Consider the following 14238-nt stretch of genomic DNA (forward strand, 5'->3'; position numbering starts at 1 on the left):
GGCAAGCTTAGGAGAAGAGGATTCAGGGCAAAAATTGAAGAATGAAAGGAAGATGTTATGACCAGACATCTAATAACAAAATATCTGAAAAATCATAGTCTTGCCCCGTAGTTGTAGGGCCAATGGTATTGGCATTGGCATTTTTTCGGGTGTTTTTTTTTAAGTTGTTTGACTGGTAAAGGGTTATAGAGACAGTATATAACTAATTAACGATAAACATTTCAAACAGCTAGCTGTATGGCCTACACGAGTGTCTTATTCCCAGCTGCATTTTAGTTTGCCGGTCATATAACGTTATGGAAGTTACTCCGCAGATATCGCTTTCCCCAGTTAACCAACTGCTGTGACATGACGATGTTCTCGTCTGACGAAAATGTACTTCAACTCTTGGTGTATTAAAAGTAACATGTCAAAAAAATTATTTTGTTTCTGTGTATTTCATTTAGATTCAATATAGCTGAGGCAATTACCACGCTAGAAGTTGGCCTGTAAATATTGATGCTGTACTTAAGTGAGCTTGATGATAGGTAGATAGTCAGGTCCTCCTCTTGTCATTTTGATCAAATAAACCAATTTTGTGTTCAAAGATATTTTCTATTTCACATTGTAAAGGTTGTTCAATAACGCATTGCTTCTCAATGACGCATTGCTTCTAAATGACGCATTGCTTCGTAAAAACATAATCCTTTTTTGGACATGCCTTTCTTTATTACTATGTAAACCAATGAATCAGCATCAAAATTGCAGGAGAAATTGCATCCTCCATATGCCCCCCCCCCTAAAAAAAAAATTACCCACTCACGGATAAAATTATCATTGTATGAAAACAAGTTGGAGAAGTCAGGACAGGGATGATGCAAATTAGTCAGTTGCGTGGAAAAATAAACCTGGGGGATTTGTACGCTTCTTGTTGAATATGTTTATGTTATTTGGTCCCAATAATCTATCAAACCAAATGAAATATGGGATTCTTTTCATCATTGCACGCTGATCGCATCATGATCGTTGATGTAGACTTCTGTCAAACTTATAGGCGATTTAAACTTTTTTTTTGTGAAAAAAATGACATAGGGCAAAAGTTGACATTTTATTGTGAAACCATCAGAAGCCCTAGAATAGCTGCGGCATGCATGCATAGTCCAATGGTTATAGACTCTGCCTCTGGACCATGCAAGCTTGGGATTTCGAATCCCGGTTGCGACTCTCACCTGACATGCACACCTCAGGCGACAATTCTTGCTGAACAAAAGACGCTGTTATCAGTGGCATAGTTTACTGTCATCAAACGAAATGTGTGGATCCAATTCTTTATTCCAAGGCACAAAGCATTAAACGGCAAGAAAAATATCTTGCGGGGCCAATTATTGATGAGTGCGCCTCATGTGCTGTTTAATGCCAGCCATAAATGTCAGAAATGTGAGTAAACTGCACAAATATGTGGAAAAATCAATGTAAATTACAATCGATCCCATTAAGATATTTTAAATTAAAATATTGCAATTTTTGTGCAAAAAAAATGTAACATAAGGCATCTGCAAGTTGACCTAAATGTCCACTTACTGGAAAATTCGTTACCCCACACCAGCAACTCCTGAAAAGGCATCTCAGAAGGGACAATCATGTAGGAATGTGCATTCTTCAGCCTCAAGCAAATGGAGCCAGAGACAAAGGAGTGGTGAGAAACACCAGAGAACCAATTATGCTCTTATCTTTTCACCATCATAGAGAAACGAGGAGAAGTCGAATTTACGTATAATTATAGAAAGAAAGTTTATTGCAAATTCATGCCCGAGGGCTAATTGCAAGAACATGATACTAATAGTAAACAGTAGAATGATAATAAGTGATGCTAATGCTACTTTATATATACATTTGTGGTTATTGTTGGGTTTGATTTCTTTTCCGTGTGCAGTGGAGTATGAAACGGCCGACGTTTTGCGAGATATATGAATTGGGAGGTGTTAATAGAAATGCAGTTTTTTGTAGGCTGGGAAGGTGAATAAAGCTGGGGAACATTTTGGTGGCCATTTCAAATAACTGATCTCTTTCGGTGCTATAATGAGAGCAATGACAAATAAAGTGCATTTCATCCTCCACTGCGTTTCCTGTACAATATTTACATATTCTGTCGTTAACAGGCAATTGTTTGTATCTACCCTTTTCTATTTCTAATGCATGTGCGCTAACTCTAAGCTTACATATGGCTGATCTAACATCGACGTCTTTGATGTGAAGGTAACGTTCCATTGTGTATACAGGTTTCAGATGTTTCATGAAAAGGTATCACAGAAGGGACAATCATGTAGGAATGTGCATTCTTCAGCCTCAAGCAAAGGGAGCCAGAGATAAAGGAGTGGCGAGAAACACCAGGGAACCAATTATGCTCTTATCTTTTCATCATTGAAGGCAATTCGTGGTAGTGCGCCGGTGTACATGGCATCTCTGTTCAAGTGGGAGACTCCTCCAACATTAAGCGTACGGACTACTCGCTCAGAGTTAAAGCGTCTTAGGGACTACGACCCTCACCTACTCTTCTGTCCACCAGTAAGAGTCACGGCATACCGGAGCAGTCTGCAGTACTATGGTCCTTACCTGTGGAACACTCTTCCGCTACAGCAACGACAGCTCCTTAGTCTCAGGACTTTTAAACAGAACATTAGAAGCAGGACTTCTCAGGACTTTTAAACAGAACATTAGAAGCAGGACTTCTCAGGACTTTTAATACAGATAATTAGGAGCAGGACTTCTTAGGACTTTTATACAGAGCATTAGGTGCAGGATTTGACACTCTTAATGTTTAGGATGTTGTAATTTAGTAATAGTTTATGTAATGTATATTTGTTGTGTGTATTTTTATATGTATCCAGGATTACCTGAAAAGCAGGCCAAATTGGCCTGAGTTGTAATTACTGGTTAAATAAATAAATTGAATTGAATTGAATTGAGAAACGAGAAATCGAATTTACGTAGTATTAGACTATAGCGCTAATTCGCTAGTATATACTAGTAGTGTATGTACATGTATATACAAGCGATTCCTTTGTACCTAACCCTTTTCTCGCTAGGTGTCGCTTAAAGACCGTTACAAAAGACAGGGTTGTAACTTCATGTTTAGTGAAATCGAAGTGAGCACCTATACAGTGATAAATATCTGATGTGTATAGGGGCAACCGCGTGGTTTCACCTCCTTGACCGCAGCCTTCATCAATTCCTAACTGTATTTGGGAATCTTCTACCTACTTAGGACTGCAAACAAAAGGTTACTTTCTTTAGAAGGTAGGGAATCAGAAGAAATTTAAAGAGCGAGTTACTTCATTACTAGTACTGCCGTGTATAATAACTAAGTTCTTACTACCGATAGGTGAATAACTTCTCCAAATGCCAAATACGCTTTTCTTTTTATCGTCTTCATTTGTCTACCTTCCATTAAAATTTTAAATTGTTATAACGTTCCAAGGTTTGGGAGGTAAATCGGACATACGACCAACAGCAAAAAAAGTAAGAAATTTCCAGGGTTTATGACAGACATTTGTAAAGCCACAATTTCTATAATTGTTTTCCTACTCTCTAGATGGCTCAAAATTCTACATGAACCCAAGGGCCATTATATTTTGCATGTAAGAAGTGATGTTACGTAGAAAATGTATGACATATGGCATACAATCATGAAAGTAGTATACTCAACTGTCTTTTTGGACAACTTGATTATGTACATAATGTACTATAGCCTACAAGCCATGTGTATTACTAAATGTTGACTGAGACAGAGACACAATTCTCTCATGGCAAAGCCAAATTTATTACAATAGTCAAACATTTTCCGCTCAGCGAATACAAGCAGTGAAGCTTAGCAAAAACAATTGCAAGAAACATTATGAATTGACTGTAGTGACTCGTTCACAAGTCTAAAAATGCCACCTATAAACACTGACTAAAAAACACGTTATTCCCATTCAAGTGAAAGATAAAATTACACAATTTTTGAAATGTTCACTGTATCTTCTATTCAACACTTTATCGGTAACGAAAGAACCAAAGTCTCTACCTTCTAAATGCACAACAAACTTGCAAAAAACATTTGAATAAATAGCGGTGTGCCAGCACTGAACGCAACAATACGCACTAGCCAGAGACTAGCGGAATACAATCAAACAGCTGCAGAACAATACACTAAGGAAAAAATCAAAAAGCATTCCACTCAAAATACTGTACACAAACGACAACAGAGATCTGATGAATATTCAAATCAGTAGAAAATCTTTGGAATCACGTGGTCCTCTTACATCGGATAAATTTGTTCCCTCATAATTAATTAGCTATTGAATAATACTTTCTCCAAGTTGTCAATTCAGGTCTTACAATTATTAAAATAGTGATCAAATCACAAAGCTAGTTATTTCACAGAAATCCACCAATTGTAATATTTTATGATATTCTGAAACTCCTATATCTGATGTTGTCACACATAAGATGCATGATACAAGTATTGAGTTTAACCATTGAAAGCTATAATGGGGGAAATGCTCACTTTGCAATGCTCACTTGCAGTTTTATCATAAACTGCAGGGTGGCTCTTCTAGTCAGTCCAGGTCGTGTATGGCACAGTTTATACAAACATCTATATAATCATCAATTTGGAAGTTGTGAAGCTTTAGAAGAATTCAGCATTTGACATAGTTGCCAAAATACTACTTTCATAAAATCCCTGCATCTATTTTATGTTGACACAAAACCAGAGCTTTCAAACACAAGTGACAAAACAAATGCCCTGTCAAATACATGGAGGAATATAGAAAACACTTGTTGTGCTCATGATTGGTCAACAATACAGAGATTGATAATATGGAATGTTGTAGTATGGAGTATGACAGTATCTGTGTTCTTGAGTCCTCAGACCCTCAGGGTCAGACCAGGTTCAGTTCATCACCAGAGTTATGTGTCTATGTAACAAGGAAGCTTGATGACTTTTTCACTGACATCTGTGAATCTCCTATCTGTGTTAGCCGGAACGTAATTTGGCCTTACCTTTCAGACAAACTATAGCACTAATGTGTTCCCTTAAACTGAAGGGGAACTGTACTGAACAATACATAACATGAATGTATCATTTGGCACTAAAATCACTGAAGAAAGATTTTGTGGGGGGCCTTTGAGGCCAAATAAGGAAGTTCATATTACCCATTCACACTTGGTAAAATTACCACTATTAATTAATTACCACTACTTCTGATCATTTACTGTACAATTCACACAACTTGCAATGCTTGGCACAATGGATGGAGTAAAAAGTTCCCTGGCAGTTTTCACAGCCAGTATTACAGAGTTGGCAGTTACTACAGTATGTTACTGTAATGTCTACATTCACTACTTGGCACTTCAAGCTACAACAAGAAACCCTATAATATTTTACTTTAAAGAATCAATTATAAAACAACTTGAAATACTTACGTCTATTACTCTAGCATCAAAGGTATTTCACTTGAGATGAACAATCACTTAGGTTCACTGAAGTTCCACTAATTCAATGCAACATTGTTTTCTACATGTTTTTCTCACATCCGCTACACTCATTTCCTTTCTACATATGTATACATTCTGATATATGGACATCTCTAACACTATTTACTATTCATTTCATGGCACACAGACACAGTCATTGACCTCATTCTCTATTTACATTGGATTTTCAAAAACAAAACAAAAAAGGTCTCACAACATCTGATTGAAGATCTGAATTTGTTCCCATATATGTACAGATTCACTTTAAAGCTTGAGATTTCCACTCATTTGGATTGGCAGGAGTAGCACCAGTGCCCATAGGTTCCCCTGTGCCATACAGACACACAAGTTCCCATCTTTTCACCAATTACATAAAAAGACAGTCTTTCAACTGCCAGTTGTGTTAGATCAACAAAGGCAAAAAAAAAACACTTGCTTAAAAAACAGTGGGAGCACTGTCTGAGAAATCATGGAGACAGATTTTTATAAAACCACAAAGCTTTTCCTTTTCAATGAAGGAAATGGGTTGAATTTTAAAGGAGCTATGCAAAAACAAACTTTAAGTTCTAGTAGGAGAAAAAGGGGGTGCTTATTCCTTCCAATATCTACACTCAAGAAACAGAGCAATTTACACCTTAAGTGTAAGCAGATCCAAGACAAGTGTGCCCAAACAGATAAAAAATAATTAACTGATCTTGGTCAATTTTGTGTATGTGCTTGAATGTTGAATATGGCACAGCAGCTACACTTCCTTGAAAGTGTAGATTAGCAGAACAACTGACACTGGGCATTAAACAAAATGTTGAGAACAGATCTAGGGACAATCAGCATTTTTTGCCATGTTGGTTTGACACAAGATGTCTCGTCAAGAAACCTGATAGTCCTAACTTCTCCTTTTCTCTTGTTTCTATGCATGTTCCCCATCTTGACCGCCGACTCTAAGTGACCTTCGCATGCTCCGAAGCCGTGGCCCACGATGTTTGTCGTCCATGGCCATCTCTTCTTCATCTGACAGTGACAGCATCATGGAGTAGGCCTGTGTTTTGGACCGACGTTGCCTGTTTGACCTTTCCCCCCCGTCTGACTCAGCTTCTCCCATAACTCCACCGTAGTAGTCTACCACGTCCACGCTGATGTCGTCCATCGTCGTTTCGGAGATGGGTTTGTAATCCAGCGGGTCGCCATTGAGCAGTTTTCCCAGCCCGTGCTGACCATTGATGCCAGCCGGTTTCTTGTCGCCCTCCTCTGCATGTTTGGGGCGCCCGTTCACCTTATGAGTCTCCGCTTCCTTGTCAGCCATCACGTCATCTTCCTCACCGGGGGTGTTGTCTGGAGAGCTTTGCTTGTTTCCATTTATCAGTGCTGGAGGAGACCCAGCAGCCATTTGTTCTCCAATATGGCCATTGCTGGGACTGAACTTTTTCTCCAAGCTCCCGTTGCCCTCAGTGTTCTCCTTCCTGGGTGTGATGGTTGGAGATTCGATAAAGTTCTGGATCTGTTCAAAGTAAGATTCGTCCTTGTCAGCAAGCTCGACCAGATCTTCTGCCGAGGTTGGGGACTTGCCGGATGCGGCATCTTGGTCCTCTTGCTCGTGCTTGCGGAGATGGCGGTCGAGGTTGGTCTGTTGGCCGAAGCAGCGCTCGCACTGGGGACACTTGAACGGCTTCTCCTTGTTGTGGATGTTACGCACGTGGCGTTGGAGGTTGGATGATATGCTGAAGGAGCGGTCGCAGTACTTGCAGCGGTACGGCTGCTCGCCCGTGTGGGTGCGCAGGTGGCGCGTCAGGTTAGCCGAACGTGGGAACAGCTTGCCACAGTATCGACAGGTGTACCTGTCCTTCCCCTTGCCTCGCACCACCGGATCAGCCAGCTGCGACGCCATTGGTGGGAACTCCCCAACAGGCATCATTCCTCCACCTCTATTGCTCATTTCGTAGGCTGTTCCATTCTGCATCAAGTGCTCGCTGGCATTGAATGGGTAGTTAGCATGACGCATGTACTTCTCCTGGATTCCACTGTAGATCCTGTCTGTAAACTTTCGCTTCTCCACACGATAGATTGGGTCCATAGCCAGGGGGCTTGGACGTGCATAGGTAAGACGGGGGTTACCACGTGGGGAAGAGGTGTAGGTGGTAGCCATGAGGCTCCCAAAGGTGTGAGTTTTCCTGGACTCGGCCACGTTTCTAGCGTGGTCCGGATCACCCTTCCGAGGGTGAGTGCTCAGATCGAGAGGTTGGTCTTCCCCACTAGTGGTTTGTGCTGCCATCCTCTCTGACTTCTTCACAGACAGGTCAAATGGCTTCTCAGTCTCGGCAGCAGTCGGGTATGGTCCGGGTGGCTTCCCCTCATGATGCTGTGCTCTCATGCTCCTCATTTCCTCCCCATCATTACCAAAGTACTTATCGGCAATTGAGGCTATGGCCTTGATGGTGTCAGCACCAGAGGTTGGAATGGCTGCAGACTGGTCGTTTGGCTTCAGGAAAGCAGATTCATCTTCTGGTTCCTCCTTGACAGTGGGGTCGTTCTTCTGATGTTTTGCAACCCTTGATTCTTTGTGTGAGGAAGACTTTTTGTCTGTCCCATCACCTTCACTTTCTGAGTCCAGCTCACTTCCTCCGGAGGTCTCCAGGTCACTTCCTGTTGGGGTGCTTACATCGGAGACATCGCTGCCTTCCGACAGGTCAGTGGCTCTCTCTTTGGTGTTGGCACCTGATTTGGCTCTGCTGTCATCTTCTTCCTGGTCTGTGGAGGAATCTTTGGTGGACCCTGTAGAGGCAGGCTGAGCCAGCAGGTGGGCCATGGGAGAGCTGAGAAGGGCTTTCTGTGGTACCATGCCAACAGCATTCAGGAACGGCGGGCGGGAGAACGTGGAGGTTGGTGGGAAGAAGGTTGACCTGGCTGATACGGTTGATGCGGAGGACGGATGGTGGGATCGCAGGGCCGTGTTGCTGGGGTATGATACGGCGGGCGGCTGCATGCGGCTGGACAGTAAGGAGGCAGCTGCAGTTTGACTCAGTGGGACGGACTGCACAGAGGACAGGCTGGCAGGCTGGGGGACAGTGGTCGGCGGGTGGAGGCCTCCCGTCCCAAAGTAGTCCATCAGGCTGGCAGGAGGCATGTTCCTCAGCGGCATGCGGCTGGACGGAGGGAGGGGGGTTCCACTCTGTGACTGGGAAGCTGCCCGATACATGGCAGGCATGCTGATGCCAAAGTTGTTCCTACCTTCACAGAAGCGGCGATGCTTGTTCAGGGAGGCCATGGTGGAGAAGAGCTGGCCGCAGTCACGACACTTGATCTGCTGGCGGCAGTCGGCATGCATGCGCTTGTGGCGACACAGGTTGGAGAACTGTGTGTAGGACTTGAGGCAGACCTCACAGGTGAATGGTTTGATGCTGCTGTGGATGTGCTGATGCTGCTTCAGCCCGCTTGATGTTGCGAAGGTCTTCCCACACTCTGGACAGGCGTGGCTGCGAGCCCCGACGTGCTGGGAGCGGATATGTCGCTGTAGATTGCTCGGGTCTGTGAAAACCTTGTCACAGTTTTCACAGGGAAATCGCTTCTGCTCGTCGTGGGACATTTGGTGACGAATCAGGTTTGACTTCCAGTTGAAGGACTTTGGACACTGGTCACACTTGAACTCACGGCTCTCGCTGCCATGGCCCGTCATCACATGTCGCTCCAGGCTAGGCATGTTGGGGAAGATGCGGTCACAATCTGTGCACTCGAAGAGTTGGGATGTCAGCTCTTCTGTCTGCCTACTCTTGAAATCTTCATTGATGCTGTTGAAGATGGCCAGACTGTTGTTACAGGCGTACTTCTGGTGTCGGCGTAGGGCTACCTTCGACTTGAACAGGTCATCACACTCACCACAGCGGAATCGCTTCTCTTCTGGAGATGAAAGAAAGAAAGCAATTTAGATTTCAGAACAAAGAAAAAATGGCTCCAGTACATATTTCTGTCTTTTTACAGGCAATGCTTGTCCCTTGTTCAGAAATATCACTTGTGGCTAGAGCTAGAGCTGAAATAACATTACATTTGATAATGTTGTTTCACAGCAGCTAACAAACATTATAAGACTTTACTTAATAACTAAACTAAATCACTGTACTTATTTGCAGCATTTCCATTTTTGATCCCTCCCTACTAATCAAGATATATTCTTATATATATATATATATGTATATATGGCTGTGCAGAAATTATTTTCTAAGTCTTTACACTTACCTTCAAAGTTTGGCGGCATGGTTCCATCAGGATACATGGCATCCTTCATGTAAACCATCAGCTCTTCTCCCATCTCCACATCCTTCACCACCTTGTAGTACATCTGGAAGGTAAAAATGAGAATGCTAGGTTTAGGCTGGGTCAGTGTATACCTGTTTTCATAAGATGGATTGGTTATTCATGACAACGAACCTATCAACAACCAGACATGATTGAAGGTAAATGGGACAGTTTGGTTATATCAGGACCAGACATGACCACCTATTTCCTAGAACAGGTCGAGGCATCTTTATTGAATTGGAAATCATCAAGTTTGTCTGACCCAGACTCCATTGTGTTTCATAATGCTATTTTTCTTTATTTTTGCTTTTGAGAAAATTTTGTTCAAATCCAAAAATGCAAATAAAACATTTAAGATGTAATGTAATAAAAATATGCCCTTTCTCCAAAATACTAGTACTAGCCAACACATTTTCCCACAGCGTTCATCGATCATTTGAAGCTGATAACTGGAACAAAGCTAGACACCATAGTATAATGTCTATTTCATTGATACAGCTTTCTATACAGTCTCAGTGTTCTGTAAGAATCACCTAACAAATGTTTACACATTTTGGGACTTGCCACATATACTGCAGTAAATGCTACTAAATAGTTTTGTCTGTTATACATACATTTAACAACCCTACAACAAGGATTAAGCCAATCATCATTACCACATTGTTACTTAACAATGACTCAATGATCAACCAACCCCATTAAAAATGAGCAGAGATGACATAACATTTCACATTGAACTAAATATAGCAGTTGTACCACACCCAACAAACTAGCTGTGCCAGAACAAACCCCAAGACCCTTGTTTCTCATGGGAAGAAAACGCAGTATATGTCTTTTTCCCATACTGAAGTCATCACCTTGGCCAAGTGTGACAGCTTTGACACTGGGATATCTTTGGAATCAGCCTGTTGGCTCATCTCCCCCAGCTTACCCATACCAGACTTCCCCTCCCCCAAGCCTAAATCCATCCTGCTGCATCTGTTATCAGTCAGTGTGGAAGGAACCTTTCCTTACACTACATTGTATCTATTCGTGATGGCTTCAAGGTGTTCAATGCTTGCAATTATGACTGTGACCCTTGGTCATGGCCTTTGTTTTTCCAACTGGAGTGTGTTACCACCAAAGCGCCCATCCTGACACCACAACTCCCTGGCTTTGTCACAACTTGTCAGTTTTATTGGGTAGAGTTTCATTGGGTGGACACTTCCCATTTTCTGGCAGCCTATGTATCATTGATAAGTTCTCTTATATTTCATGATGATTAATGTCGTGAATGACAGCTAGGAGACTGCAGCTGGCTGGGCACCTACCCTGGGGACTTAACCCAATCATATATTGACCAGCCACTGTCTTCTGCCCCAAGCCCTATGGACCTAGTGTCAAAAGTTCTAAGTCAAGCTCAATAGAATCATTTTGTGTTCCTTGTACAGTACACCTGGTCCTACTTCCAAGTCAATACAAAAGTACAATGGAAAACAAACATATTCTGCATAATGTCTTTCAGCTTCCCTATCAAGATGGACCTGGTGCCAAAGAATAATCTTGCAAAATAGTAAGACTTATTTTGTAATAAGGAAAAAGAAAAATGGAACAAGCACAGTGCCAAAGTTTACTTTTTATGCCTGTCACTATTGAGACATTTAATTTTGCCTACCTGTGCTGAGATGCAAAAGCGTGCAGTACAAGCCCTTTAAACTATAGGTTGACAACACAAGCGTCGTAACCCACAGTGTTCCTTCGTTCCATCCCTTGTTTACATCAAAATTGAATCTGAACAATTCCACCATCTAGCCAACATTTGCATCCACACTTTCTCACCACATATTATGTATAAGCAGAACATCACAGAAATGTTATCATCCTAAGAAAGCATGGGCTGGTCCCCGTGCTACAATGCGTATTGTTTTCTCACGTAAAGATCTACTTTGCAGTATCTGTGCACGACAATGGGAAAGTCTATTGTCTGAAGTCTTTGTGTTTGCTTTGTTCTTCAGCCCCTTTCTATCAGTGCGAGCCATTGTTCGGATGAAACCCTTTCTCCGGTTATTTTGCGGCAAAGTGCAGCGTAGTCCGGGACACCGCTGTCGGCAGCATTTGTTTCCCAAGAAACACAAAGTTTTTGATAGGATTCCTGACACATATCAAAAGGTGTCATGACATGATGAAGTGTCGCTGGGGTTAAGGTCGAACCACTTCCTTTCTGTGAAACCCAATCCAAGACTCACAACAAAGCAGGAGGAGGATCAGGGCCACAAGGTCACTGCGCAGGCCTGTCTAACAAAGAATGCCCAAGGACTAGACAGAACAACAAGGAACAAATGGCATCACGTAAGTGTCTCTGCCTCCTGTACACTATCAAGGCAAGAGATTATGGAAGAATTTTAATACAATTTTCTTTGTGCTGTTTTTTAAAGCACCTGGCTCCCACCACAGCTTGATGGGAGATCTGCTCTCTAGAACAAATCAGGCAGATTTCAAATTTGAAAATTTATGTCTGAGTCATCAAAATTATTTACAAATCTTTGTAAATTATTATCAAAATTATTTACAAAGACAGAAGTTTCTGTTTCAAATCACATGTATTATGTAAATAAAAATATGCAAGAGAAGTCCTGACAACATGATTCTCTACTTCTCAAGGCAGTTCAACTTCCTAAGTCGTTACTACCCACGGATGCTGCTTTATTTTATTGCTTTTCTTTCACCATATTTCCTCCCGTGACTGTAAAACTTATCAACCCGTGCTCATTGTTCATAAAGGGAACATCCTAATACATTTATCTTCCTTGTTCATGACCCTACATGTCAAAGCCAAGATACCCTGCCCCATAAAACAGAAACATTGCGAGGCGCAGAGAATGAGCACACTAAAGTTACGATGAGAAAACTTAAATGGTTTAATTAACAGCAGGAATATTAGAGCTTCCACTAGATGCGGAGCTGCCATCATTCTCGTGTTCGCATTGATTCAGAGGAACCTTTTACTGTCGTAAAAACTGCTGTGGTCAGGGGCATGCTCTCAGGTCAACATATTTAATGCTCAATTCACAACCATTAACACTGAAAGTGCAAGGTCCGCCATAAAATCACACCCATAAATGTAACATCCCGAAAGTCTTCCCATCAGTCTTCTACGGATTTGTCGAAGCCTCGAAAAATATGGTGGACATAGAAAAGGCCCAACGTCAAAGGAAGGGACCTTACGGAGTACTAGGTGCCATTTAGGTACCATACGAGGGTGATAAAAATTGCTCTCCCCACCACTCTCATTTGAGCTGTAATGAAGAAGAATAACTGCCAGGGGTATCAGACCAAGACTTGAATAAACATTACCCACGACACTGACAGTTAGGATGTATTTCCAATCAGTGGCGGAAACGTGCTAATGTCAAAAATGCGGGTGCAATGGACTGTTACCAGATAACGCCACCATTAACAGGGATTAGAATTCAGAAAGATCACACAAAATCTGCTGGAAAGTCAATAATATAGACCTTTGATGTACCCAAGGTTTAGCCTACAAATAGTTTCAATTAATTTTGAAAGTTATTGGTCATTTGGGTGCTGACTTCATGCTGCCCCTTCCATCTTCCTTACAGGGCTGTGGCGTGCCGTGACCTCGACGAGCAAAGGTGCCACATCCGTTGTCTCCCATGGCAGGATCCTATTGACTACATTGTACACTCAGCGCTAAGGATGAGGTTCTCTGGCATCTATCAACAGCCCCTAGGCTGTCATGAGACAGGTTTATATTGACAATAGATGGAGAGAATCCGAAACCATCCACGAGTCCAGATTCTCCCTGTCTCTGGAGATGGGGAAATATTGACAATATTGTCCCAACAATACCACAGACAACATATCTTTTAATCAACGTGCAAGGAATGCACTATCCGGCTCCTCTCAGGAATTGAGGTGAGCAAAAATGATATCAAGTCGAGCTGCTGGCCGCTCGAAGAGGTGATGAGACAGTATTGACCGGACAGCTGACAACAGAAAGGAGGATGGGGCTGGCTTTTAATTGAAATGCAGGGCACAAGGGGCAGCCTTGCTTTTCATGATAGGACAGAGATATTGATTGCAATGAGGTAAAGAGTATCATCACATCTGTGTCCCTCTTAAGAACAGCGTATTGACTGCACAGACGCTCGCAACAAGGATGAGATATCTTGTAATTGAAAGAAGTGGTATCAGGGGGCCTTCTGCCTGTCACAAGGCGTCTGATTTATCGACTGAAGAGCCTGCGAAGAAAGCCACAGGAAACATCTGATAATTAAACAGACAGTCAGGTGAAACATTCGGGTCACTAAGGTTTCAGGCAAGGACCATTGTGAGGGAGCTCAGATCGAAACTTTCAATAGACATGACAGTTACACTGCAGACAATAAGTTAATGGTGATCTCTTTAGTTGGCCTTGAGGCTTCATAACAATAATGGAGACAGAACATTTCTAGT

General features: G+C 42.2%; 1 protein-coding gene across 5 annotated transcripts in view; it reads right to left on the minus strand.

Moving 5' to 3' along the window:
* Positions 1-3778: 3778 nt before the first annotated feature.
* The window catches only part of LOC109479987 (PR domain zinc finger protein 16-like), a 60070-nt gene continuing 49610 nt past the window's right edge, over positions 3779-14238 (minus strand). For all 5 annotated transcript variants that reach the window (XM_019782069.1, XM_019782070.1, XM_019782071.1 and 2 more), the window contains 2 exons: positions 9724-9826; positions 3779-9387 (listed from right to left, as the gene is read on the minus strand). In XM_019782069.1, coding sequence (XP_019637628.1) covers positions 6407-9387; positions 9724-9826 — 3084 coding nt within the window. In that variant the 3' untranslated portion in view covers positions 3779-6406. The remainder of the gene's footprint in view (positions 9388-9723; positions 9827-14238) is intronic.

Source organism: Branchiostoma belcheri, unplaced genomic scaffold, assembly GCF_001625305.1.
Source record: "Branchiostoma belcheri isolate BF01 breed outbred unplaced genomic scaffold, Haploidv18h27 scaffold5, whole genome shotgun sequence".
NCBI lineage: Eukaryota > Metazoa > Chordata > Leptocardii > Amphioxiformes > Branchiostomatidae > Branchiostoma > Branchiostoma belcheri.